General features: G+C 58.2%; 1 protein-coding gene across 1 annotated transcript; it reads left to right on the top strand.

Moving 5' to 3' along the window:
* Positions 1-27,267, top strand: LOC121078652 (Grid2 interacting protein). The gene is made up of 20 exons (XM_040575040.1): positions 1-207; positions 7,124-7,378; positions 7,869-7,954; positions 8,272-8,341; positions 9,248-9,342; positions 11,052-11,235; positions 13,651-13,914; positions 16,043-16,358; positions 16,800-16,917; positions 17,076-17,401; positions 17,592-18,005; positions 18,870-18,957; positions 19,967-20,044; positions 20,773-20,969; positions 21,416-21,571; positions 22,363-22,449; positions 22,911-23,040; positions 23,924-24,042; positions 24,480-24,644; positions 24,951-27,267. Exons 1-20 carry the CDS (start codon positions 194-196, stop codon positions 25,020-25,022), a joined length of 3,234 nt encoding a protein of 1,077 aa, XP_040430974.1. The 5' UTR covers positions 1-193; the 3' UTR covers positions 25,023-27,267.
* The last annotated feature ends 704 nt before the right edge of the window (positions 27,268-27,971 follow it).

Consider the following 27,971-nt stretch of genomic DNA (forward strand, 5'->3'; position numbering starts at 1 on the left):
ATTAAGCTCCTGCAGATTTTAATTTGCTGACATTTTCTTCATCCGTTTGGTTGTGGATAGCAGGGATAATGCACGTGCTGCGCCAGTTCCTCCCTGCGCTCAGATCCCCTGCCCATATGGTTGGTCCGTGTAGTAAAAGTGCACAATTGTAGTTCTGCTCAAGGATGATGACAAGCAGCAGCGAGGGGGAAAGATGAGCTGTCTCGGGTAAGTAATGAACAGACCTTTCCCGGGACCCGAGGGGGCTGGGAGGGGAATGCTTTTAAAGCAGCTTAATTCTCAGATCTAGCAACCCCCGGCACCGCAAAAACGAGATGTGTGAAAAGTTAATTAACTCTTAGCGTCCGTACTGCATCCGAGCTGCTGCCGCCAGAGGCTCCATGGGCATCACAACTCTGCCGGCCGGGGGAGAGGGAAATCTCTCGTTTTGTGTGCCTCCATCGCCTGCAAGCGTCAGAGCCGGGGGAGCCGGGGGTTCGGCTGCTCCGCTCCCTGTGTGTGCAGGGCTGCAGCGTGCCAGGAGGGGAAGGGGCAGGTGCGTTACGTGGGGCGGGGGGTCCCGGGGGTGTGCGCCTCGCAGCACTGCTCTCGTTTGGAGATGTCTCCAGCCAGGGCCGAGCTGCGGCTCCGGCAGAGGAATTGCACCGGCTCTGCACCGAGCAGCGCCGAGGGCTTGTCCTGGGGCTCAGGGGACAAAGTGGCCCCGAGTCACTTGGAGGCAAGTGGTACAGACAGAGCCTCGCTTGCGTTTCAGTGAGGCTTAGAGCTTGTGAAACACCACATACCGGTCCGGTCGCCGTCTCCCTTTGCGCTGTCCCCCAGCACCATCCGTCCCCATGCCGGTGCTGTTTCGGTTCCTGGCAGCGACATTTGAAACATCTGTTTCAAGCAGATGAACAGCACAACTGCGGAGTGACGGAAATCACACAGATCTCCCCTCTCCCCATTGACCTTTAGTGTTACAAAAGCTTGTGCACTGAACACCAGCGCGGATGCCCCGTGCGCAGACACCATCCCATTAACCTGGATTTGATCAGTGGGAGGTGTTAAGGTCCAGGGTGCGTTAATTCAGCGGGAGGCAGCTCTCGGTTTGTTTAGGCTGTTACGTGTTGTCGTGGGTCTCCTTTAGGTCGTTCTGTTGTGCTTCACTCTGCTGCAAGGAGAATACAGTGAGCTGTAGTTTGTCACTTCACTTCTTTGGCTGCAGCACGCTGCCTTTGCAACAGCCCCTGCTCGATTTGGGAGCCGAGGCAGGGACCAGACGTGTCCCCGCTGCTGCAGGGGCTGCACGGGGGCTGAGCTGCAGCGAGCGTGCTTGTGATTGCAGCCACTTTTGATCCCTGACAAAGATAAAATCGCTGCCCAACAGGGGTTCTCTTATCACGGGAGAAATTCCACCGCCTTCATTTTAATAATGCTCCAAACAATCTATTTGTCTCAGCTTGTTTTTCACGGCAATAAAATCGCTTGGCATGTCCCTGTATTAATATGCACCAGCCATCTGTGACTTTCTCTGGATAAGAAATTTCATTTTATCAGGATTTATATAGGATAGATCACGCTGCTCCCCTGCCTGCCCCCCTCCCCACGTCTCCCTGCCTGCAGGCTTTGGGGAAAGCTTTCCTTCTCGGTGGGGCTGGAAGTGCAGCTCGTGCGAGGCACGGGCGATGCCGAGCCCGCTGCATCGTGCTGCTGCTGCCGGGCCCTGCTGCCCCGGGGTCTGCGCAGGGCCGCTGCACGGCTGCGTGGGCAGTAGGACGATAATGGAGGAAAAGCAGCTCTGGTTTGCTTCCGTTATAAAAAACCACTAATCTTATAGCCGGACATATGTTAAATGGCCCAAAAAAGGAATTAGGGCAGCAGGAAAAAAAATGTGCCAGCAGTGAAGGCAGTTGGGAGCGAAGTTCTTTTTATTGCAGCTGAGTTCAAATAGGTCATGACCAAAATGCCTCGGTGCAAAATCTGTTATGGGATTAATTTGGTTTGACAAGTCAAGCTACTGCTGTAATGCAGATTTTATCAGCAGAGCCTGCTTTCACACCAACACTGATTTGCAACTTCGATTTTGGAATGCAGTTGCCTGGTCTGAGGGGTTTCTCATGTCTTAAACATGAGAAACTGCATTTGTCCTGGCGTTCCCACACTGAAAAGCTTACAAAAAAACCCCACCTGTGTGGTGCAGGCACAAGGCTGGCAGGGGGAAGGTGACCGGGGGGCTCTCAGGGCATGTAGGTGGTCCCCGGCCGGGGGCTGAGTGGGCTGGGAAGGCGCTGCGCTGCGGGGAGCTCCGCGTCTGCGCTGCTGGGTGGAGGAGCACCGTCAGTCCTGTTCCATGGGAGCAGCAGGCACCTCTGCAAAACAGCTGCGGCCAGATGAAGGATTACTGAGCCTTCCATTCTAGGGGGTGGGATGGTAGCCCTGCCCGCACGGAGAACCCACTGTGAAAACCAGAGGTCTGCACCCACCGCCTGCAAGTGCCGCTGGCTCTGCGGCTGTGTCCCCGCGGGGCTGGAGGGCAGCGCAGGGCTGCCGGCACGGCCCTGCCCGTCCCCGCCGTCACACCACGGGACGAGTGCCCAGAGCCCAGCTAAAGTCTGCAGAGGTGTCAGTAGGGGAATCCAGGCAGGGACAAGCAGATTAGATTTGAGAAGATCTGTGCAATTCCTTACTGTATGGGTGAAGAGTTTTCTATCACAGAAGGATGTGAAATTTAGCATTGCAGCTTATTATCGGGGCAGAAGTGTTTTTCCAGCTTGGCAGCTGTTTATACGGCATAATTTAGACACAATCCAAATGTAGCTCAGTGTTTTAATCCACCCTGGGATGTGTTTTCTGCACAAGCGAGAGACTCAAGGTCAGGTCTTTGATGGCTGTTTTGGGGCTAAACCATACATTTTTCATTTGTCTTTGCTTTGCTGCCTGGAGATCATGTCTTATTTCTGCAGCTCTGGAAAGCTTCACATCCTCTTTATCAAAAGACAGTGCTGTGTTTAAAGACGGCATTATATAAAAAAAAGTTGTGTTTTTTTTTTTTTTCATCTTCTATCCCTAATGCAATGCGTGGCTGCGTCACCCTGGGGGTGAATGATGCCCCGCAGCACAGGTTCGGGCCCACGATGGCAGAAAGCCGAGGTCGGGTCCTGGCCCTGCTGTCGGTGACCCCACGAGCCAGGGCTGGAGCCGGTGGCCGTGGTGGCCGCGGTGGCTCCGCCGTGCGCGAGCAGCACCGCATCTGTGCAGTTGCTGTTTTCCTTTAAGGTTTCTCACCCATTACAGCAGCATGTAATTTAAACAGAAGCACTTTAGAAGTCAACTAATTAGCACCAGCGAGGCATCCCCCTGGAGTTCGGCGTGGAGCCGTGCCCTCCTTTCTGTGCAGCATCCTTACCAGAGAGTTCCAGCTGGAAATTACAGAGGCTGCAGTTTTAGGGAAAGCAAAAGGCTTCGTAGCCGAATTTCGGGGCAGAGCTGGAGCTGGGGAGAAGGGAAAGCAAAGCAGACATTAGAGCAGAACTGATAAAAAAGGCGGAGGACGCGGTGCGTGGTAACCCCGGCGCTGGGAGGCGAGGGCGAGGGCAGGCAGCCCAGGCGCTGCTGGCCGCCCATCTGGCCGCGCTCCCCGCACCGCGGGGTGCCAGGGCAGGGCCCCGCTGGCACCGATCGGCTGCTGGATCCGCGTCGTGGGCGTGAGCTGAGGCTGAATCTCAGCTGCATGAGGAGCTGAAGCGTCTCCCTTTTGTTCCCGCCGCACCTGGACAAATGGGAAAGGACCGGAGTTTCTCTCGGCATTTTCGGTACGTTTCTGCTCTGCTCCTCCGCGTGCGATGCCTGGGGTTAGATTTACCGGGCAGGGCTCGTGCTCCCATGGGCATCCCCACGATGTCTCTGCTGCTGTTCCCCCACACGTGGTGGGGCACGGCCAGTGAGGGGACCACGGCTGCCAGCATTGCCTTGGCCTGGTCAGATCCTGCTCCCCCACGGCTGCGGTGCGGGGAGCTGGGGGAGTCGGGCAAAGCTCAAGCGAAAATTGGGGCTGGGGGCTGGGGAGGTGGGAAGAGCACTTCTGGGTCTGACTTGGCTCCGTGACCGTAGCCCACCAGCAGGCTGCTTTGGGGTGCTGCCTGGTGCTGGGGTGGGAAGGGGCGCAGAGCCGGGAGACCTCGTGGCTGGGCACCATGGCTGGTCCCCAGGGAGGTGGTGTGAAGTTGTGGGTCCTGCAGAGCGCGGCACAGCACCAGCGCTGGGCGGCACCCACTGCAGCTTTCCAGGGCAGGGGAGGCCCCTGGGCTGGCGGGGGCAAGAGAAAACCCTTAGCAAGTGCCAGCTGAGGAAAGAGGAATATCCGTGAGAAGATAAGCTGCAAATGACCTGTCTGCGAGTTTTGATAAGAGTGGGCAAAGACTGAGATGTGTTGACCACCCTCTGCTGAAGTGAACCTCAGGGCGGAGAGCTGTGATGGGGCAGGGCAGGCGGGCTTCTGCCGGCCGCATTTCCTGGCCCCATGGGAGCATGCGGCAACTCACAGCGCTCGGGGACCTCTCCTGGCCTGGAAAATGCCCTGGATTCACATTCATGCTGGTGCAGACTGAGTCCTGTTGAAGAACATGTCCTGGTACTCCACAGAGGAGGGCTGTCAGTGCGCTGGGGCTCTGCAGGGCTGGGGAGTGGGCGCAGGGCCACCGTGCCCAGGGCTGGGAACTCCTTTCCCATCCCCCCTCCAACAGGGAATGCAGCCAGTGCTGACATGGAGCACACGAGGAAGAGGAGAGGGAGGAAGCCGAAGGTGCGAGGCCAGCGTTGCCTGGCTCCCCAGCACAGGCAGCCTGCGGGGCTGCTGGACCGCGGGGTCCCCAGGTGCTCTCGGGGCATCCCTTTGGGGGGAGAGGGAACCCAGCTGGGTGCCGGGCAGGGCCGATCCCAGGGATGGCCGGACATGGCGGGGCAGCTGTGGTTTCCCACAAAGTGCCGGGCACCATCCGCCCCGTGCTGGTGCTGGTGCTGGTGTCGGTGTGTGCTGTGTGGGTGCATTGCGCTGGAGCTGCAGCATCAGGCCAGCACCATCCCCTGCGCCGCCTTGTTGCTGCGTTGCTTGTTAAGGACCAGATGTGAGCGCACGCAGTTTCTCAGGCCATCCAAAACACTAAAGCACTGCCCTGCAGGTCCCCGAGCAGTGCCGTGGCCATTCTGCACTCCCCGAGGCCACTCTGGAAATTCTCTGCAAAAGGTTTTGCAGGAGGAAAACCATTTGTGTGCTCTAATAGGATTATTTTTACCAGTCATTTTGCTCCTCTCCATTCTAACACAAAGTTTTACTTTGAACACTGAGCCAATCCATAGAGAAACGTGTCTTTGTGCCTGCTACGAGCCAGCTGTACTTTGCTCCTCAGCTCCTTTCTGTCCGCCCGCAGGTGAAGTAGCCGTCAGTGCAAAGTGGGACAGTCCTGCTGACAGCAGTGGGACCGAGTTAATTTGGCCAACTGAAATGGGAGCGTGCTCGTTTTGCCTGCGAGGGGCCCGGGCCCTTTCCCCAAGGGAGGGGAGCGCAGCCCGGCCCCGCTGCTGCCCGGCACTCGCCTCCTCCCTGCCGCAGGGCTGCAGACGCCTGCGTGCAGCTGGGGGAACGATTCATTAGCACAGTTTCACTCTTTTCTAGTTCCTGCTTCATCACAAATTGACTGTGAATTGTACCGATGTGTTACTTATTTTAAATTATCACCAAATGCTTTGTGTGAGCATATGTCAGCATCGGGCCCAGTTGCAATCTGCCTGCTCCAGCTCAGCGGGAGGGCACGAGCCGCTGCTTTGAGCTCTGCCTGTCCTCAGGAGGCAAATGGAGACGTCCTGGTCCTGGGAGGCTTGGGCTTGGAGGTCTGCTCTCCTCCAGCTTCGTCCAGGCTTTCAGGTTCCTGTGGAGGAGACACCCAGGAGCCCCTCAGGAGCCCCCCAGTAGCACACAGCCGGCCGTGGTGCTCAGCAGCAGCCTGCCCCGCGTCCCGCTGCGAGCCTGCCCGCGCCCCTGCCACCCCCTCTGCGAAACGTGCCCCCGGCGCCCGGCAGCGACACCCGCCGCGGGTGCCAGGCCTGCTGTTAGTGCGCGGGGGTGAGGAGCGGTAACGGGGCGCACGAGGCGGTGTCTGGCGAGCGAGTGCAGCTGCGGCAGCGAGCCGCGGCCTGGGCGCAGTGCGCGGAGTTGCTATAGAAACACCAGGAGATAACACCTCCTCGAGGAGCCCCTAAATGTGCAAACGGAAAGGGTGGGAGGAGGTGAACGAGGTGTCGGTGTTCTGCGGCTGTGATGGCAAGAGGAAAAAAAAAAGAGAAAGGAAAAGCGTCTCCCCCGTTGCACCAAGCACGGGAGGAATGCCTCAGCCCGGAGTGAAAGCCGCAGGGCTCTCAGCAGAGGGCCTGGGCGGGAGATGGGCAGCAGCACCGTGTGGGTCCTGGTGGGTCCTGGTGAAGAGGCTGGGTCTGGAGGAGCTGTTCTGGGGGCTCTTGTGCAGGGCTTGTCTGCCTGGACAGCAGGGACAGGGAGAGGACCCAGAGGAGGGCAGAGAGTCTCGTCCTGCTTTTGCTGACACCACCCATCCTGTCCCCTCCAAACACTGCTCCGAGCCACCTTGGGAGCCACAGCCTTCGGCAGCAGCGAGGTTTGCAGCAGGACAGGCTCCACAGAGTGCGGTTTTCCCCCACAGGGCTGGCTCCTGGGCTGCTGTTGGGGGAAAAGCAGTTAATTTAAGGCTTGAGCAGAACCCTGTCATTGGCATACCAGGGCCAGTGGCTGAAGAGGTCTGGGATGGGACACAAGGAGGAACAGAGCTGTTTGAATTGGTCTCTGCAAGTGGAGGGCTGTGAATTCCTCACCCTGATGGAGCCATGCATGGGACAGAGCAGGAGATGCAGCCAGCATCCCCGGTGTCCCCAGGGTTCCCTCTGTTCTTGACATCCCCAGTGTCCCCAGCCCGGTGCCCTGGTGCTCACAGCTCCAGCGGGACTGAGACTGACAGCACACGAGGGTCTGGTGCTGCTCTGGCCTCTCCTTTCCCTGATACAGCTGGATCCAGAGCTCTGTGCCATGGCCACCTCCACCCCAACCCTCACCGCCCTCCCTTGTCCCGTCTGCCAGGATTTTCATCCCCAAGAAGCACCGGCAGCGCTTCGACGAGGTGGTGTCGCAGAGCCTGATCAGCAAGCTGTGCCGCTCCAAGAGCCAGCAGCACAGCAACCGGCTGCGGCGCAGCCGGAGCGAGGACCACCAGGAGCGGCTCCTCGTGTCCACCCGCGCCAGCTCCGTGCCCCGCAGCCACGAGGAGGCCAGCAGAAGCCTGCGGAAAAGCACCTCGCTCATCACCAGCAATGTGGCCTCGGGGGCTGCCCGCAGGTAACGCCTCCCCTGGGTGCCCCCGAGCTCACGGCGCTCGCAGGCTGGGAGGGGATGGCGATGTGCTGGGTGGGTGCTGGGAGGGGTGCAGGATACCTGGCCACGCTGGATGCAGGATGCTCGGCCCTGCTGATGGGCCATGATGCCCAGGCACACAGCAGGCCGCGTCACCCTGCCCTGCCCCAGCGGTGTCTGGGTGCCAGCAGCAGCAGGAGGGAAGGACACAGTGGTGCGCAGGGGATTAACCCACTTCCCGCTGCCCATAGGGCCAGAGCTCAGCAGCCCCGGAGCACCGAGCTGCCCTGGTGGTGCCCTGCTCTGTTCCCAGCCCCAGCTCCCAGACAGATGGAGCAGGACGGGGTCTGTCAGCAGAGCCAGGGAATCCTCCCAGGAAGGGTCCAGGAAAGGGGGCTCTGGTGGGGCTGAGGAAGGAAACAAGAACCAAACGCTTGTCGGGCTCTGATGTCTCCTTTACATTTTTCACCTGCAGAACAGTGAGGGTTTATAAAGGCAACAAAAGCTTTGGCTTCACGTTACGTGGACATGCACCAGTGTGGATCGAGTCTGTTCTGCCAGGTAGGAAAAGCTGCCAGCCTCAGGAGTCAGACCTCTCTCTGGTCCGAATGTGAAATTTTAAGTGTTTGTTGTTTGCTAGAAAATAGCAAAGGGACTTCGACAAGGCTTAGTGATGGAGTCTCCCAAGTTGAATAGTTAATAGCTTTGGTAGGATTTATCTTGGTTTTATGCACTCCCTGTTTTGAAAGGTAGAAGGCGTATTTAGTGAATAGTCTGAAACCACACCTGCTTTTGAGTACAAGCTGGGTGCTAGCATCACTGAGCCCGGTGGACAGGGACCCGTCAGCTGAAGCCCCTCTCCTTCCCTCCACATGCAGGGAGCCCGGCTGAGAAGGCTGCGCTCAAAGCTGGAGACCGAATCCTATTTCTCAACGGCCTGGACATGAGGTAAGAGGCTCCTTAAAGCCCCTGGGATCAGGGGGGCCCTGGGCAGTGGCAGGGGGCCAGCACGGTTGTGTTCCTTGTTCACCTTTGTGCGACAGAGACCAGAGCTGGGTGTCCGTGAGAGTTGGCTGTTGGGGCCTGAGGGTTTTTGCCCCATATGGACATCTCCTGTCATATTCTCTTATAAAACTGGCTCTAGGAGGAGTACTTCAGCTCCAGCCCTGCTGTTCCTTGTATTTCACCAGTGCAGTGGCAGCAGCCCATATTTCATCAGCTTGGACTTTCTGCACAAAAAGCAAGAGCAAAGGGTTAGAACAGGCTACGTGATAAGAGAAAGCGATGAATATTTAAAGGTTAAACATCTGATGCTTCTTCTGTCAGTGCTTCAGTTCTCACATTTCGGCTGATCCAGCAAACTGCTGGCTGATGCAGCACTGCCAGAAAACAGAGGAGACCCAGCTGAAGATTGTCCTCTGAGCCCACATTTTAGCAGGCCCTGTCCCAGGTCAGCCCATGCCCTTCCCACGCAGACCGGCCTGCCTACAGACATGCATTTCACACCCAGCTTGCATTTACTCTCCATGCAGAACAGGGACAGGCAGACAGAGACCACAGCACTACCATTTAAATGGACAGTTATCTGCTGGGTCTGAGCCTAGCTTAAAGCTGGCTTCATTTAGCACAGCAGCTCTGTGGGGTGCTCACACGCGCTGACTCCTTGCTGTGGGTACACCCAGGGCATCACAGCGTGATTCACGCTGCCCCTGTCTGATCAGCACAGGTGGAGCCAGGCAAGGATGGAGAGTCCAGGGAGACTGCAGCCAGGGCAGCAGGGGCTCCGAGCAGCCAGCCGGGGCTGTTTGCCAGCCACAGGAGGGCAGCTCTGACCAGCTCTCCTGTGCCCTGCAGGAACTGCTCCCATGACAAGGTGGTGTCGATGCTGCAGGGCAGCGGGGCGATGCCCACCTTGGTGGTGGAAGAGGGGATCGTCAACTTCTCCAACGGTAAGCATGCCGGCCAGGAGGGGCCCGGAGTTAACAGGAATCCCAAATCCAAGAGCTCCCAAACTGCCATGTCAGGAGGGAAGCACCACACGCCCTCATGGGCTCAGCACGCTGCAGGCACTGCCTCCAGGCGAATGCTGCTCCTCCTGCCAGGGCAGGCGGCTGCTGGCTTTCTGGGGTCAGGCTTAATCCCCAGCCTGGCCGCTGTCCAGAAGGCTCAGTGTACTGTGTGATCGTCCTTGACAGCCCTGTCCAGCGTCCTCCACATGCAGTCTGTGCCGTGTACTTGACCGAAGTAATCCAACCCTGTGCATCCACGGTCGCTGTGCAAATATCGCGGTTGTGCACGGACTGTGCTGTTCAGAAGAACTGCTGCTGCTATGAATAATTTAGCTCACTGCTGGTGAGCGTGTCAGCAGGAGGAGGGTATCTGGGGTGATGTGGGTATTTGTCAGTGATTTCAGCACCACAGCTCAGCGCGGGGCTTGCTGCAGTGTTTCCAAAGCAGGGTGAAGGCGGCAGGGTCAGTGCATTATTGGGGTGCTGCTCTGCAATGCAGGAGTTAGTGAGTGGCTCGTCCAGCCAGAGCAGTGACAGACTCCCCCAAGCTCCACATTGGCAACCCTGTGCTACCAACCTGATTGCACATGCCCTAGAAACAAAAGCAAGATCTTCCCTGCTCATCTGGAGGGCCAGGGGCACTCAAAACCTCTTGAAAAAAACAAGACAGGGTGGGATTTCTGCCCCCAGAGCCCTGGCCACATTCCCACATTTGAGCACATCCCAGGGCTCGGGGCCAGGTCCCTCTCCCAGCTGGGTACGTCACCCCACACTGCTCCAGGCTCAGCACATGAAATGCATGGCAAAGCAAGCGGCCTCCCCTTCTTCAGCTTGCTTGCAGGTAACTCTTGACTGGTGCTGCCCCTGAAGGCAGCGATTATCGTAAAGTGCTTTGAAGTTTGAGCACAGGCTTTGGAGAGCAAGAGAAGGAATGCCACCCGTGTTCCCAGACAAATGCAGAAGCAGCCTGACCAAAGAGCTCCCAAGGGGCAGCCCAGGCAGAACATCCCCACCCGTCCACAGCAGGTTGCTGGGCCTGCTGGCACAGCCAGGAGCTCAGGAGTAGCCAGCCCAGCTCCCTGTGGCTCAGGACAACGGCAAGGGCAGCCCCAGCTCCAAGCTGGCCAGAAAACAGCGTTTTATCAGCCATCCAGAGACCAAAGCCTGTTTGATTCCTCCCGCCCCCCCCCCCCCCCCCCCCCCCCCCCCCCCCCCCCACCTCCCTGGTGCAGCAATGTGTGCACCCGCACATCAGGCTGTGTATTTCCATGGAGTGAGGTGCTCATGCTCTGAGGTCTCCTTTATCAGGGAGATAAGACCTGGAAAACCAGGAGGTGGAGCCAGGTGTGAGTGGTCTGGGGGCAGGCATCAGCCTGAAAGACCCCAGCAAGACCAAAGGCACCCTGCAGGGCCTAGCTGCTGCATTCACCAGGGGGGCCACAGGCCAGGGCACCCAGAGGCAGGTTACAGCACTGTGGCTCCACAACCTGCGTGGTTTTCCAGCCCCCCTGGGAGGCACAGACCAGCCCCAGCCACACCGTTCTCTCACTCCTGCCCAGCAGACAGGGCTGCTGCAGGGCACGTCCTGTGGCCCCAGTCCAGCCCCTTTCTCTGTTGAACTTTCTTTTCTCTCTACCTGCGCCTTGCAGACTCTGACTCTGCTGAGTCCCCGACCGCCTCCTCCGCGCTCACCTCCCTGCAGTGGGTTGCAGAGATACTCCCCTCTAGCATCAAGATTCAAGGGAGGACCTTCCACCAGCAGCTGGAACACCTGCTCACTCCACCTGAGCGCTATACCATCTGCAAAGCCCTGGAAAGCTTCTTCCAACATCGGTAACTCGTCAGCAGCCCCACTCCTCTAACACTGCCAACTGGACCGGTAGCGATGCCCATGTCAGGGTCAGTCCTGAAGCAGGAACAGACCTCAGCCTCACGGGCTGTCAGCAGCGAGCTCTGATCCCTTTCTCCAGCTGTGCGTTTGCCTCAGGGAAAGAACTGAGGCACGAGCCCATCTCTCGCCAGGTGTCCTGGCAGTCAGACACATTAGCTTTGGAGGTCAGTCCCATCTCCTTTCCCCCCCCACCGTAAGGTGACCTTGTCTCCCACAGCACAGGCTCTCTTGCTGCCTCTGGCAGTAATCTCACCACGCTCCATTCCCGACTCCTTGTTCTTTCCAGCATTTTGTCTGCAGCAGGACAGCTGCACAGCCCTCATCCTGTAGCTGCACACGTCCTCCTTGCCCTGCTGCGGGGCTGAAACCCATCCCTTGGCAGCACCTAGACTAGCCGTAGTGACCTTGTTTTCTGCCCTTGGTCTTTAACCTTCCCACACAGCAGTGCAGAAGCCACTGCTCAGGGTGCTGGGAGGTGCTCACTGCCCCAGCGCTCCCTGGAGCCCAGGTCCCACCACAGGCTGGGGATGCACCAGGCAGAGCCAGGCAGGCTCCTGCTGCCTTCATGCAGCACTCTGCTTTATAAAGACAGATAAGGATCTGAATCCTCAGTTTTACAGGGAAACACAACAAACCCCTCTGTATTTAGGTCACTAACAGTAATAGACAAACTCCCAGCAGCATCTCTAGGGCTGCACCACCGTGATGCGACCAGAGCCCTGTGCTGCCCACGAACCTGCAGGTGCTGAGGGAGGCACAGCTGCTTGAATCCCCCACCAGCAGCTGAGCAAACCCTCCTGAGGCCCTGCAGTCACTACCTCTACCACAATAAAGAGGAAGTCATTGCTGTGAGCTCTCCTGAGACCACTCTGCTTCTGCGGGATTCCCCCAGTGGGCATTTGGGTGAGAACAGCTGCTGCAGGACAAGGCACCAGCCCCTGGGGTCTGCAGCTGGGAAACGCAGACCCGAGCTGAGCAGGGCTCTGCAGCACCAGGATGAGAACTTGAGTCCTGCAAACAGAGCCAGGCAGCTCCCTCTCAGCAGGGCTGTTCCCAGGGCCATCGCCTTCACCTGGGCTTCCCCAAGGCTGCACAAGGGGCATGGGAACCCGTCTCCTCCTCCTGAGCTTGTCTCACCTGTAGCTGCCCCATTTCATGATAATTCATCATCAGCTAATTGTGTGCCTGCCCCAGGGTGAACCAGCTGTGACCTGTAACTGCTCTGAGAAGGGCAGAAGTCCGAAATATTAAGTTTATGTTGCCTGCAGGCTCAGCACACAGATAGCAGCATTTCCCAGCTGTGAGCACAGGAGGGAGCAGGACACCCACAGCTGGGTTTTGGCCAGCTTATGCACTGCAAGCCAGCTCACCCTGTCCACGAACCAGGAGAACAGCGAGTTCAAAGGGCACAGCAGTTTCTGCCCCTGCAGCACCTCCAAAATACCAACCTCTGAGCAGGGAACAGGCTTCTGGCAGCCAGGAGCTGAGCCCAGCTCCACAGAAAAGGCAAAGTAGTGCAGAGCTAGAGAGCAGCTCAACAAATGACCCCTTTCACCCCTCAGCTCTCCCTCACAGACCTGGTCCCTGCTCATTAGAGGGCAGGGACACTCCACTTGGTTAACATCAAGACAACAGATCTGTTCTAAATACAAAGTCTCCTTCCAGTTCTTTATAAGAAATTCTTACTATTGCTTCTACAAGCAGGATGCAGTAGTCACAGGAAGCTTTGACCTCAGATCGCCACCTCAGCTTCTCAGCAGAGGAGCAGCCTGACCTCAGCTCTCAGAGCCAGCTGCCAGGAGGCAGTTCTTCCTGAGACAGCCCTCCTTCCCTGGGCTGCCTCATCCTCCTCCCTGAATCGGGTGCTCAGCCCTGTCATTCTCAACAGCCCTTCCACCACCTCCACCCACCACAGAGCCAACGTGAAGCAGAGCCTTCAGCCCAGCCCTCGTGTCCGGTGTGCTTCTGTCTTGAGCCTGCTTGCTGCCATCAGCACCTTGGGCCTTGCCAGAGCATCTCTGCCTTCTGGTGCTCCTTCAGCCAGCTCCCCCAGAGCCCAGCCTGCCTCATGAACCAGGTTTTATAGCCTGGCTGCCAGGTGCTGCTGGGCCCAGGAGATCCCTCTGTGCATTAGCACCACCTGCACAGCTCCAGGTCCCTGACATCTCGCCCTGAAGGGCTGGGTCCCTCGCCGGCAGCCTGGCAGCTCCGTGTGTAGCTGACCTGGTGTGCTTGCACCGAGGGCTCAGGCAAGCCAAGATGCAGGCAGAGGCAGGACGGGAAGCACAAAGCTGTGTGATGGGGCTGCGCAGCTCAGGACGTGCTCACTGCCTAGCCCTCTCTTTCCAATTTTGCAGGAATATTGACACTCTTATTGTGGATGTGTACCCGGTGCTAGACACACCAGCCAAGCAAGTCATTTGGCAGTTTATCTACCAGCTGCTGACGTACGAAGAGCAGGAGCACTGCCAGCAAAAGATTGCCAGGTTTCTTGGTTACAAGTCCTTGGCAGGTGAGAGGAAAGCCCCCGCTCCGGCAGGGACGTGCCGTGTCTCGCAGGCCCCCAGGGAGCTTGGTGCTGCCCCTTGCTGCCCCTGTGCAGAGCACGTCTCTGGCTTCTGGCACCGATGAGGGTTTGATCTGTAACCATCAGGCTGAGGGTTGAGAGGAGAGGTGGTGCTGGTGCAGCAGCAGAGGTTGTCTGTGGCAGCAAAGGGCTTCAGAAGCTGCTCAGGAGGTTGGAGGTTAGGAACGAAATGGATGGTCGAGGGGCAGCGCTTGGCTACGAGAGGCGGGCGATGGATGGCAGCGGTGTCTGTCGGGATGTCTGCAGCAGTCAGCCGTGCACGGGCACCTGCTGTTAACGCTGGGGTAGCAGGAGGTAGCTCGACCTGACAATGCCAGCGAGGCGGCAGGAGTGCAGCTCGCCCAGAGACATCACTTGTCCCTGTCCCTTGAGGGATGCCTGCACTCCGCCTCTGCTGCCAGCATCGCTTGTTGCTGTGGCAACACAAAACCAGCTGTGGCTCGGTGAGGATTACTGGCTCTGCACTCAGACAGCGGAAAGTGGAGGGCAAATTTGGACTGAAATGTTTTAATCTTTGGATTTGGGCTTCTTAGTCGCTTTCAGATTCTTCTATTCTAGGCCATTTGCATTTTGTTGATATGTTTGTTTTAGACTCAATGTAGGTAAAACTGTATGAAAAAGGTGTTTGAATTCAGAGAGACATTTGGAAGAGCACAGTTCTTTTGGCACAGCCTTTCCCCACACAGGGAGAAACAGCTGAGCAGTCCTGGTGCAAATACCCCCTGTTGTGCGTGGAAAACTGATGGGTATTTGCTCACCTAATTTGCACGATTTCCACTGCTTTTGCGTGTGCGAAATCATGGCCCGATGTACCTAAATTGTTGGATATTCCTAGGAGCTAAGACGCTAAAAATGGAGTTTATAAACTTGAGAAGATCTCAGGGGGGAGTCTGTATATTTGCAGTTAGCAGCCCGTGTCAGGGATGCCAAGCAGGTGTCCCCAGCCATGGACGGATGAGGACGGTGCTGAGCCTCCCAGGACCACGCTGCGCACGGGTTGCTCCCTGGCTCCTTTCAGCCTCTCAGCAGCGAGGGGCAGCCTGTGGGCACCCCAGGTTCTGGCTGTTCTGGTGCATGATGTGTGTCCACGCATGGGAGCGGGCTAGCTGGAGATCCATGAATTTTGGGTGGTTCTTCACCTGGGCTTCTTCCAAACTCAGTGGCTATCTCTGACGTTTGTGTGTATCGGGCTGTGTGACCGTCAGTCTGTTGGATACCAGGGAGAACGATGCTCTGGTATCCTCGTCCTGCCGTGTCTGAGCCTCTGAGCCATCGCACTGACCTGCGCACAAAGTAACTCACTAGCGTGGCTCTTGCAGGCAGTGCTCTGGCGCTGTCCCCACTCCCACCTTGTCCCCTGAGGGCAGCAGTTGTTGCTGGATCCCTCTGGGCCAGATGAGCTCGGGGCTGGAGTGTCCTGTGCCCCTTAGGCTGGGGACACCAATCCTGCTGGGAAAGGGAGCAACTGCAATTCCCCATCTCTGGGCTCCTGCCGCCTGCTGCGTGCTGGCAGCGGCGTTTGCAGCCAGCTCCGCTCCCCGGCAGCAGAGTGAGGATGGGGGAAGGCTGCTGGGCTGGGGGGAGAGCGGCTGCATGCCCCAGCGGCTGCGGGCAAGGGGCAGCGGGGCATGGCGGGGTCCTACACGGCTCTCCGTGTCTCACTGTGCATCTTTCTGCTGCAGCCGAGCCGGAGGCAGAGGAGCGCTACCGCAGCTCCGTGCGAGGGGCCTCCCTGTGCCGGGGCAGCCTTCGGACCCCCCGCCCCGAGGAAGTGGGGGCTGCAGGTGGGTGGCAGGGGGCTGTGCGGGGCTCCCGCTGCAGGGAGGAGGGCGCTGGGGTCCCACAGGCTGCACCCGAGTGCTCTGCCCCAGGTCGATGTCCTGGCCTGTCCCTGAGCACAAATGGTGGGAAAAGGTGGAGGTCAGCATGGAGCGAGCCCCAAGTCTTTGCCTGGAAATCCCTGCTTTCTGGAACAGCTGAAACAAGCACTTCCAATAAGAAGCCACTTGGGCTCAGCCTGAACGTTGTTTCCAGCCCCTTCCATTGCTCAGAAGTGAATTGCGAGGGTCAGCAGCCCATGGGGTTTTCAGTAACCAAAAAATATATTTTATTTATTCTCGTTTAGACAAACTGAGTACAGAGAGGTAAGGGGCAAGGCACAGGAGGATTGTCTCTCAGCTGTGCTTGTTTTCTGGTACACGCCATGTTTTACTGCTGGGTGGCTGCTGCTGCCAGCTTCGCTGCACGCCCGGCTGGGGCAGGGACGGGTCTGGGCCAGGCAGAGGATGGGAGGGACCTTCACGGGTCGGGACTGTCAGGGGCTGCTGGGGGCATGTGCAGGACAGGGGGCTCCTGACGGATTTGTGTCTTCCTTCGGCAGGTCAGAGTGACACCGTGGAGGTCCCGGTTCGCCTGATCCCTGGAGAGAGGCAGGCTGGGGACGGCACGTCCCTGCCAGAGACCCCCAACCCCAAAATGGTGCGGCTGTCACCCGTGGGTGGGAGGCGGGGAGGGCTCCTGGCAGCGCTTTGCCCCAGGAACATGGGACCTTTGCCTTCATGGGGAGCATCGACAGTTTGACCCCTTTCATGTTGATGCAGGGAAGCAGCAGGGATGTGTCTGTGTGTCAGCACCTGCTTTCTGTGCCTGGCAGCATCCCTGCCTCAGAGCTCTTCTCTGGGCAATTACTCAGCTTTAGTACCGATGGGGTCTGTCCTTGTCTTCCTGCAGCCTTGTGGGAGGCTCCTGGGGAGCTTCAGAAAAGGCAAGGTAGCCTAGGTTTGGGGTGAAGCAGTCCCGTAAAGAATAAAAGACATCTGTGCTGGATGTCCTGCCCCAGGACACTGCAGGTCCCTGGGGGGGGTCACAAGCCAGGTCTCAGTTCGGGCACTGGCAGCAGCTCTTTGCCCTTTTTCCCAGATGTCGGCTGTCTACGCAGAGCTGGAAAACCGCCTCCTTGGCAGCTTCGCCAGCAAGATGGGCAGTGCCGCCCTGCGCAGGGCATCGCCTCCGGCCCCAGAGCCAGCGCGCACTGCAGGTACCGTCTGTCTTCCCACGGCTCCCGAGAGAGGCAGAGCTGGGGGGGGCTCGGGGGTGCTCGCCTGGTGCTCAACGCGGTGCCGGGCCCCTGGCAGCCCGCAGGAGGGGCTCTGGGGAGCACCGCAGCAGGACCCCCGGCAGCGCCCTGTCCCGCAGGTTCTCGCAAGTCGGGGATGCCGGTTTCATGGCCGAGCGACCCGCTGGCCTCCCAGCAGTGCTACTACCGCCCGCACAGCAGCATGCCCTCCCCGAGCAGCACCGAGTCCAACCCCTACGTCAGCCTGGACAGCAGCCCGGCCCCGTCCCCCCGGCACCGGCAGTACCCGCTCAGCCCGCTGTCGCGGCGGAAGAAGCTCTTCACCTTCTCCAGGCCCCCGCGCAGCCGCGACACCGACCGGTTCCTGGACGCCCTCAGCGAGCAGCTGGGACACCGGGTCACCATTGTGGATGATTTCCTCACCCCCGAGAATGACTACGAGGAGGTGAGCGTGGTGCTGGGCTTGGTGCATGTCTCCACCAGCCGTATGTGGCAGCCTGGAGCAGCCCGTGCCGCGCTGGGGACACGTCCCGGGGCCGGGCTGGGGGCAGAGGGGGGCAGGACCCCGCTGAGGCTGGTGGCCGGGGATGGAGGATGAGGAGCATCCTTCAGCCTCTCCCCTCTTCCCCACCCAGATGAGCTTCCACGATGACCAGGGCAGCTACGTCACCAACGACGTCAGCAGCAGCGAGTACATCAGCAGCAGCGACGAAGGCAGCTCCCTGACCTACTCCACGCTCTCGGACCACATCCCCCCGCCACCGCTCAGCCCCCCTCCGCCGCCACCCCCCCTGCAGTTCCACGACCCCCAGGCCGTCCCCGCTAAGGCAGAGGCCGCCAAGGCGAGCGCGTCGCCTGCCCCCAAGTCCCTCATCAGCCACCTGCACCCCATCCCGCCCCCGCCCCCCCCGCCGCCGCCCCCCCCGGTGCCCTGCGCGCCCCCCCTGCACCGGGGGCTGCTGCACCGCAGGAGCGAGACCAACCACATGAGCGTCAAGAGGCTGCGGTGGGAGCAGGTGGAGAACTCGGAAGGGACCATCTGGGGGCAGGTACGGCCCGGGCGGGGGCGCGGGGGCTGCAGGAGGTTTTATCAATGGGAAACCACAAGCACGGGTGGCAGCAGAGTGGTGGGGAGAGCGCTGAGAGCACCACGGGGCAAAGCAGAGGCAAGGAGTGAGGCGAGGTGTGGTAAGCCTTTGGCCTCATGGACTTGAGGTGATGGAGGGGGCTTCAGGTCCCTGTAGGGAGGAGCTGGCTTTGGTGGAGCTCATCTTCCAGCCCCTATGTTTCTCCTCCTGCCGTGAACAGCTGGCTGGGAGCTGTGGGATCACCTTCCAGTCCCGCAAGTACTGCCCGCACAGCAAGCACTTGAAGCCCTGCATCCCTGTGGGCAGCTCCCTCTGCCCAGGCACTCTGGGGAACAAGGTGTTTCTTCCCGGTCATTTTTTGGATGCAAAGAATTCCGAAAACCTCTGGAATTCGTACTTGATCCTTTAGTAGAGCGAGTGTGCCCCAGCAGCAGGTGAGCAGCAGTATCGCTCTGTAGGACTTCAGCTGTAGGACAGCAGCGAAATGAACATGTGGGGCAGCAAGGCCAGCTGCAGGGACAGATGGAAGCGCTGACAGGAGTCGTCTCAGGGCTTCCTCCTCCCTTCTCAAAAGAGAGTGGGTCCCACAAGGTGAGCTCAGCACCTTGTGTAGAAGCCACCTCCACAAGCAGGGAGCTATTCACAGGATTTTGGCAGGGGATTTACGATGGCTGACTCTCCTCTTACAAGGACGGTGCCATCAACGTGTCCTGGGCTTTTCAGAGCCCAGGGTGGCGTTGGAGGGAAGGGGCACAGTGCAGGTGGCAGTGCCCGCCGGTCCCCGGGGGCAGCACAGCCACCCGCCCGCTCTTTCTCCTCCTGTAGCTCGGGGAAGACTCGGACTACGACAAGCTGAGTGACATGGTCAAATACCTGGACCTGGAGCTGCACTTCGGGACGCAGAAACCAACCAGTAAGTACCGGAGCTCTGGGGCGGGTGCTGGTGGCAGCCGGAGGGCAGGGCGTGTGTGGCTGAGGGGGCTGCAGGGCTGAAGGGCCACCAGGCAGCGGGGTGCCGGCTCTGGCTCGGGGCAGCACAGCAGCGTTCACACGCAGGGTGCTGTGACCGGCGGCACTGCAGGCTATTAAGGTGGAGATGGTGTCTCTGTCTCCCTTAATCCTCCTCGCTGCCATTGTCTGTTCTCATTGTCCGTTGTCGCTCTGCGTTTCAGTCGGGCTGGGCACTGGAACTCAGCCGGACGGTTTTGCTCCCGTTCTGCTTCCTGCTCTCATGCGCTCAGTCGGCTCTGCCCGGCTGCCCCCAGGCTGTTGTGTCCCAAAACGCCCCTCATTGCCACGACAGGCCTGGCTTTCAGTAGAGCAGAGCCCTAAACCTGCAGCACCTTTGTGCACGGGCTCCGCTCCCCATGCCTGCGAAGCGCCTGGCGGTCGATGCCCGCAGGGACGCCCGGCGGTGCCGCGCAGCGGGAACCAGCTGCAGGCTGGGAGCAAACTGCAGCTCTGCTGCTTGAGAACTCGGCCCTGAAAAAGCTGTGAAAACATTTCTCTGCCCATAGAGGGCATTACGAGTAATGTTTTTTGTTCTACCTATGTAACGTATAGCAGTGACAGCAGACATGGGCAGGCCCAGCTCGCGTGGGCAAATTCAGACGGGCTTGGTGGTGGAAGTGGGACGAAATGGGACCCTTCTCAGGGGCTGTTGTTTCGGGGATGTTTCTGGGCAATCTGGGATTTTCTGTGTATTTCACCTCTTGTTTTACCTTTTTCAGCTCCAACTGAGTCCTCCATTCAGGAGATCTTTGAATCGCAGAATTCAAGGATTCCCGGAGCCATTGCTGTGTGCAAAGCATCAGCTCTCCTCACTTTCATTCATGGTTTCACTGTTTTCAGCAGTTTTCTTCCCACTGGAGCCGGCTGAGCCTGTCCTTACCCATGATTAAATCTCTCAGTTTCTCTTCCAGAGCCAACTCTCATGCCTGAAACCTTTAAAAAGAAAGACGTGGTTGAAATTTTGTCCCACAAAAAGGCCTACAACACATGTAAGTAAACATCGTGGTGAACGTATCCCCAAAACGGGCCCCAAGATGGGACCAGGGATGTAGAGAACTGGAAAGGTAAAAGGAAGGAGGCTACATGAACACAATCCCAGGAGCACAGTCCCAGCACGGCTCCTCTGGCTGGAGCTATTCTTGCAGCCCAACAGAAGCCGCTGCGAGTGCCCCCCGGGGCTGGGCTCAGCCCGGACAGGGGGACAAGGATGGGAGCGGGATGGGATGTGGCTCATTGGCCTCCAAGGGACAGGGGAAGAGTGGTGTTGGGGCTGCCCCGTGCACCAAGGGGGGTCAGTGCTGCATCTCCAGTGCTTGTGGTGGGGAGGAGCAGTGGGAGGGCTTGGTGGGACCTGCGAGCCCCCAGCTCCCTGGGCTGCAGCGATGTGGCAGCGTGGGAGGCTCTGGGCATGGTTTCCAGTTTCCACAGTTTCCCAGATGGACGTGCTGGGGATGTCCTTGCAAAATTTTGCAATAGCCTGGTAGGGGTCTGCAGGGGCGAGTGACTCCTGAGCCACCCCTACAGCCTCTGCAGGGCCTCGGGGGGTGGAAAGCCCTTCCTCCTCCCAGAGCTGACCTTGTCAGTGTGGACACACGAAGCCCAGGCTGCTCTCGCACCGCAGAGATTGTGCTTCCCCTCCCAGCCCCGTCCTGCCAGGCAGCCCATCCCCAGGGCTGGCCCTCCTCCCGGCCCCGCTGATGTACGTCCCTCCCTGCAGCCATCCTGATCGCCCACCTCAAGCTCTCGCACATGGAGCTGCGCCAGATCCTCATGACGATGGAGACGGACCGCCTGGAGCCTTCTCACATCAAGCAGCTCCTGCTGTACGCCCCGGATGGGGAGGAGGTGCAGCGCTTCCAGAGCTACAAGGAGAACCCCGGCAAGCTGAGTGAGCCCGACCAGTTTGTGCTGCAGGTACCTGCTGGCTGGAGGTGCTCCGGCTGCGGGGCCCTGCCCGTGGGATGTCCTGCAGAGGCATGGGGGAGGAGGGCACAGCAGAAAGCACGCAGCCAGCAGGGCTCTGATGTGCTCCGAGTGCGTGCTGTGGGTGGGAGGAGCTGGGGGCACCCATCACCGAGACCTCCTGTGGGTGATGCTTGGGCCGACGCCCAAGGTGTCCAGGAGCTCCCAGCAGTGGCAGTTTCACAGCTGAAGCATACCACAAAATTTACTGCATGCTAAGAGTGACTTTGCCCTCCTCTGACTTACTTTCTGTTGACACTTGTGGGTATGGGCACAAAACCTCCTTCTCCTGCAGCACCATACCATTTTCAAGCACAGGGAAATACGCCAGGGAGCATCATCTAGGAAGGATTTGGTTAAAGGTGACAGCAGTAATTTTCTCCTCCTTTTGCTCTCAGATGTTGTCAGTACCAGAGTACAAGATCCGTCTGCGCAGCCTACATTTTAAGACCACCCTGCAGGAGAAGACGGAGGAGATCAAAGCGAGCTACGAGTGTATCTGCAAGGCCTCTCTGGAGCTGAAAAGCAGCAAGAAGCTGGCTAAAATCCTGGAGGTCAGAACCGTCCCTGTGGGCAGCAGCTGCTGGGGTCCCTGCCGCCCCTCCAAGGCCCGCAGAAGTGGCACAGCCCCACACAGCCCCGGCCCCTGGCCTGCAGGGTCCCACCACTGCGTGCTGGCAGCTGCCCTTTGGCCTGACTCAGATGAGCTGTCCCCAATTAATGCTAATTCATCTGGCTTTGGCTTAAAAAAAACCAAACAAACAAACAAAAAAAAAACAAAAAAAAGCAGGTGGGATGAATGAGAACACGGTGTGACAGAAGGCATTTCCAGATGAGAGATGAACCGCGTTGGTGGCTCCTGGCCAGTGACCCCCAACACCTCGTTAAGTGCTGGGGAGGCAATGGCTGGCTGCACATTAACGAGCAGAGAACAGGAATCCCGAGAGCCCCAGGCTGACTTCAAGGTTGTCCCGAGGGCCCTGCCCGAGGGCCCTGCTGTGCCCCTAGTGCTGCAAAGGCATGGCATAAGGAGTCAGCCTTTCGGAGGGGAAACAGCCCTGCTGGATCGCTGCTTTTTCTTTAAAAGATCCCCTTAAAGATCTGCAAAATCACGTTGTGCTGGAAGTGGCAAAGGAGCTGATCCAGCCAGCCTCTGGCCACAGGAGAGACCTGCCCGACTGCTGCAGGGGAGGGAAGGGACTCGTGGGCAGCGCTAACGTAAGCTGCACTCTTGGTGCGGCTCTGACCCAACAGCAGGTGCCAAAGGTACCGAAGGAGACGGGGACGGGGCAGTGTAAACGCTGGAGGTGACTGGCCAGTCATTCACCACGGTTTGTGTTTGCAGTTTGTGCTGGCAATGGGAAACTACCTGAACAACGGGCAGCCCAAGACCGGCAAAACAACAGGCTTTAAAATCAACTTTCTCACTGAGGTAAGGAGAGGAAGCGCGCGCCTCCTCGTGCCGGAGGCACCAGTGCCGGGAGCTGCAGTGACCCGTTATCACGCCTGCCCTTCTACTGGGTGCTGGGTGCTGCAGCTCCCAGCGAGGGCCCGGCGGCAGGGCAGGGGCCTTTCACAGCACCGGCCCCAGAGGCCTCAGCCCTGAGTGCCCCGTGCGGGCTCCGTCCCAGCAGGGGCACCGTGGTGTGTGTGGGGTGCAGGGATACAGCCCACCACGGGGTGGGGGCACTGCTTAGCATCTCAGCGCCTCCCGTCTGGGTGTAACACACTGCGTAAACACTAAACGTCCCGTCTGAACGTTGATCCATTCAGCACGGCGGGGTATGGCCATGCAGGGGAATGCACGCACGCTGAGCCCCCATGCAACCAGCCCCACTGGGTGCTTCCCAAACCTCTGCGTAGGGTCTCCTTACTTGTTTTGCTTTGCTGTAGCTGAACACAACCAAGACTGTTGATGGGAAATCCACCTTCCTGCACATCCTTGCCAAATCACTTAGCCAACACTTCCCAGAGCTCCTGGGCTTTGCCAAGGATCTTCCTACAGTGCCGCTCGCTGCCAAAGGTAATCGAACAAAAGCATCTGCACTGCCTCCTGGTTTGATACAGGTACGGGACTGGCCATGAGCATTGGTACAAGCAGGACGGTGACCCAAGACAAGGGGGAATGGTCCTGAGCGAGAGGAGGGGGCTGGAAAGGCACGAGCTTAGTGGCGGGGGGGGTCCCGGCTGTGACACGCTGCTGCAGCCGGCAGTGCCCAGACACAGCTGTCCCTGCGCTGAACCTTCCTTCTGACACGAGAAGGTTTGGTGGCGAGTTCAGACGTACCCTGTAAGTGCCGATGAGGAGCAGAAGCAGGAAGTGCCAGAAGCCGTCCTGCTCCACCCAGCCCCTGTCTCCATCCATCCCCGCTGCGCAGTGCCCCGGGGCTGGTGCCAGCGTTATTCCTGCCTGCAGCGTGCACCACCTCGCAGTTACAGGTTCACAGTCCAGTCACAGGTATTGCATGGACTGAGGATCACACGGCTTGGCTAGCTGCCTTTAAAATAGTCACCGAGATCTCGGGGTTACCATCCGTGTGCGGTGGTGGGGTCCCAGCAGGCTGGCTGCAGGCAAGCCGTGGGGCTGCCTTCCCTTTGCACACCATTGCCTCCTGGTTGTGAGCAATTCCCCTGGGAATTGGTGCTACAGGCGGTAAAGGAAGAAGAAAACTCAGGCCCAGAGATGTAAGCCTTCCCCTGATGAAGGTCACTTTCCTAGCTGGAATTTGCACTTGGCCCAGCTGCTCTTTGCAGCCCACGGACAGGCTGTGAGCAGAGCAGGGCGCGTGGAGCTGCGTGTCCCCGGGCAGCCCCGACCCCTGCCACGGCCCCTGCTCGCTGCCCAGTTAGGGTCAGGAAGGCAGCCAGACCCAGGTAACGCTGCTGGCTCCTCTCTGCTCCTGCAGTGAACCAGAGAACGCTGACGGCTGACCTCAAGGACCTCCACACCACCGTCAGCGACATACAGGTGGCCTGCCACAACATGCCTGCTACCGCAGAGGACAGATTTGCAATCGTGATGACTGTATCCTTCTGGGAAAGGGCCAAATCCCCAACACGACTTACTGCCCTCAAGTAAAACCATTTGGTTGTCGTTGTCCCCGCTTGGTAAGCAGCAGCGCTATGCCCACATCTCAGCATTTGGTGAAGTGTGGGGACCTCCACCCTCCACTCTCTCCTAGCCAAGGTGGGAAACAGCTTTGTAGTGGCCGCCAGCCCCCAGGCCTCTGCACGGCAGAAAGCCATGCCACAGGGCCAGAGAGCTTTCCGGGCCATCTCCCCCTCCAGGGAAGTTCTGCTGTGCCAGCTGTGCATGGCAGCAGGCTGCCCTCGCGTGTGGACCTTTGCAGCAGGTCCTTTCCTGCATCTGGGAGGAAACCTGGCCACACTCATAAGCAGAAGCTATTATTATCTGTACTAGCCCTGCAGTCCGGCTGTTTTCCCTTAAGCCATCTCTCCCAGTCCTTTCTGGAGAGTGCCCAGCCTGCCATGCGCTCGCTGGATGACCTGCAGCACAAGGCCATGGAAGAATTCGGCAAGGTGTTGTCCTTCTTCGGGGAAGACTCTAAAATGACAACTTCAGAATCTTTCTTTGGCATTTTTGCAGAATTCATGAGCAAGTTTGAGGTGAGTTGTATTTCCCAAAGCCAGCGGCGGGGGGTGGGGTGGGGATTTCCTTCTAAATGGGGGTGAAGCAACGGCCGTGGGGAGGGTGAAGCAGGAGCTGTGTCCCCCAGTTAACAAAGGCTGGCCGGCAGCACCCCAGGGCGCGTGGCACTGAGTGGGTAACACTCACTGGGTAGGTGGTGCCGTGGGGCAGTTTAGGGGACAGTGAAGGGCACAGAGGCCGGTGCCGGTGCCGTGTTCTCCCTGACCACAGCAGCTGCCTTTGCCTGATGCTCGTCTCCTGCTCTTTGCTTTCTCTCCCCACAGCGGGCACTCACTGACGTGCAGGTCGGTGAGAGCCAGCGCAGCCCCAGGATGACGTCCCCCCTTGCCTGGTGACAGGCCGTGGCAACGCGAAATGCAGCAATTTATCGCCAACAAAGTGCAATTTGCTCCCGTTGAGTTTGGTTGTAAATACGCTGCTGCTGCCTGCTATCACCGAGCAGAACCACAGGCCGAGGGGCTGGGACAGCTCAGACGCTGAACGGGCACCACAGACGGTCACAGATGGAAGTGGGGGTGAGGCACGGGCACAGGAAGGCAAACACCGCCTTGGTTTGACAATGTCCTTCTTAGCATCCTTCACTTCAAGTGTATTACAGAATCAAGGGCTTCAGACACACCCAGGTAGAACCCTGCTGCCCTGTGTCCCTGCAGCACACAGACCTGGCACCAGCAGTCGCAGTAGCCCTGTCCCCTGTCCCCGTCCCTGTGGCCAGTGGTGCGTGGCTGCGCAGGGCCCCTGCCCCTCGTGCAGGATGTCCCCTCGTGCCCAAGCGTTCCCCTCGCAGCTGCAGAGCAGGTCAGGCCGGGATGGGAGCACTGGGGATGAGTACAACCCTCTCGACCCCCTGTGCACTGGAGCAGCACAGCATGGGGCTGCAGTGCTGCCTGCGCAGGTGGCAGCAGCTGGGTGCAGACCACCGGTGGTGGCCCGGAGGCTCTGATGCCTGCCAATGTTGGCCAGTGGCAGTGATAAGAGACAGCACCTTGCAGAACCCCATGGCACACCCGTGTGGTGCCGACCTTGGATCCAGGGTGGTTGTACCCAGCTGCTCGGGAGAGCAAGGAAAGCCCCAGAGCCCTTCTGGCCGTCAGCTTTGCTTAAAGGTGCGGCAATGACTGATAAAAAATCTTGTTGATAATTTCATGTCATCAGCCCTAGACTTACCTGAGCTCGCCAGGAGACATGAATCCCTGAGCATTTTGGTGCCTCCTTGTAAAGCACAAAATCCTTAGTAGCTTAAAAATGAGAGGGAGCCCTCTGGAGCCTCGAGTACTGCCCCCGAGGGACAGCAGAGCGCAGCCAGAAATGCCTCCTGTGCCCTCTGGTATTCGCTGCCAGGGGCTGGGGTCCTTGCAGTCCCTTTGGTGCACCGTATGATGTGACCAGTTCGTGCTGGATATAGCCAGGGAACTCTAGAAGCATTCATGCCCATCTTTCAACAACAGCTGATTGTTATTTACATTAATTAAATTCCCTGCGAGCTCTCCCTGGGACAAAAGGGCTAACAGCACCCTGCGGTCAGTGCATGCGCCTCCAGGCGACGCAGCGCCCCAAGAGCTTTGCGGCAGCAACACTACTGTGCATTAATATTGTGAGGCATTGCTCCGTGCAAAATGCATCCATTGCCTTTCCAACCCGACACGCTCAAACCTCCCGGCCTGCCGAAGCGCTCCGCAAGCCACAGCCTCGGTGAGCCTCTGCACGTCGATGCCAGAGCAAGAGCTCTTCCTGCAGCCTGTGCTGAAGCGCAGAATCACCGACCGGTGCATTATTTATGGGAGACCTTATGACCATCAAATCATCAGTTTTCAATATTTTTTAAGCCATGCCGTAGAAAGTGAAGTATGTTTTCACAGCGTTTTCAGTCCATACAGTTGTAAGTGCCAGGTAGTTTCCAGCCTTGTGCTGGCAGAGCCCAGCCCTGCCCGTCTCGGTCTCTTCTCTCCACTGACAGTGGTGACAGGGCAACGCGCACTCAGCTCCACTCCCCATTTTGGGTGTTTCACACTGCATTCAGTTGATTATTTTTTTTTAATAATTATGTTAAACATTTAAACTGCTGGAGTTTATTTTGTAACCGTCATTAAAAATATGAAAGTGCTGTACATAGATTTTGCTACACGTTGTAACTTTCCAGAATAGTTAGAACTTCAATCCCCTTGGTATTTTTATGTGAATATTTTCAAAGAACCAGAACTTCTGAGATATGGTTATATTATTTGATAATGGGACTATGTATATTCACAATTCAGTCTCTACTCAATGCCTATGTGCTATCCCCAGAATAAAGCTACTGCCTTCTGCCTCCTGACTGCACATGAATGTACATTCTGTTAAAAATCGCTTGGTACCACAGGTGCAGATGAAGGCTTGAGGAATTCTTCATTTGGCTTTTCTGTGACTGCACACCGCAATATCGGTCCCTGTACCTCCAAGAGAAAGGTTGCTGCACCTGACCTTGCTGGTCTGAGGAAAATAACTGCACACTTCAGAAGAGAGCAGTTCGCAAGCAACATTCAATCTAGCATGATGAATATGAGCAGCAAATTCTTAAAATAGTAGGGATTTTTTCTGCAGCCTCCAGAAGAAAGTAGTCAGTGTGCATATGAGCCAGTGAATTGTTTTCCTCTGTAAAGGAATTCTTGGTTGAGGACAAGTTTATGTCCCTGGAGCAATTTATCTCCCTTTACCCTAACAGCAGATAGATAGGGGCCGGTCTCCTATCAGATTTCCTGGTTGTAGTTTAGCTTGTTTACAGCAGCCTGCTCCAGCAGCGGCTCCTCCCTGGAGGCCATGGCACAGGCAACTGTAAAATGGCTCTGAGCAGAGCTAGGGCATGTGCACGCCAAGCGCCCGCAGCCTCCCGGCGTTCCTTCAGCTCTCCTGGCTGCCCACGCCTGGCTGCACACAGGTCTGCGAACCTCCAGAGACCGTGCCCTGCAGCCCCCACACTGCGTCTGGTCCTTGGCTGCATCCAGCCACGCCCTTGTTGTCTTGTTCCTTCTCGATAACTCCAAACACTTGGTCAGTTTTTCCCCAGAATGAACACAGTGGCTGGAAGCTCTCCTCTTAGCCTTGTCCAGCTCATCCTTAGCAGAACTGAAGTCAGCCTTGACCATGGCATTGTCCTCACGGGAGAGCGTGGCCTTGGGAAGGGAGCAGTAACACCTGGAGCAGCCCTGCTCCGGGACCCAGCTCCTCCACCACTGCGGGGCTGGCTCCATCCACAGGCAGTGAAACAGCCAGCACAGAAATCCCAGGTTGCATTTCACGCTTGGGAA

The sequence above is a fragment of the Cygnus olor genome, chromosome 15, assembly GCF_009769625.2.
Source record: "Cygnus olor isolate bCygOlo1 chromosome 15, bCygOlo1.pri.v2, whole genome shotgun sequence".
Classification (NCBI taxonomy): domain Eukaryota; kingdom Metazoa; phylum Chordata; class Aves; order Anseriformes; family Anatidae; genus Cygnus; species Cygnus olor.

Excerpts from the sequence above, each read along its gene's own strand:
- LOC121078652 (XM_040575040.1), top strand. Across the intron at positions 7,379-7,868 it reads GCCTCGGGGGCTGCCCGCAG|AACAGTGAGGGTTTATAAAG; the intron begins GTAACGCCTCCC and ends TTTCACCTGCAG. Across the intron at positions 18,006-18,869 it reads AAGGGACCATCTGGGGGCAG|CTCGGGGAAGACTCGGACTA; the intron begins GTACGGCCCGGG and ends CTCCTCCTGTAG.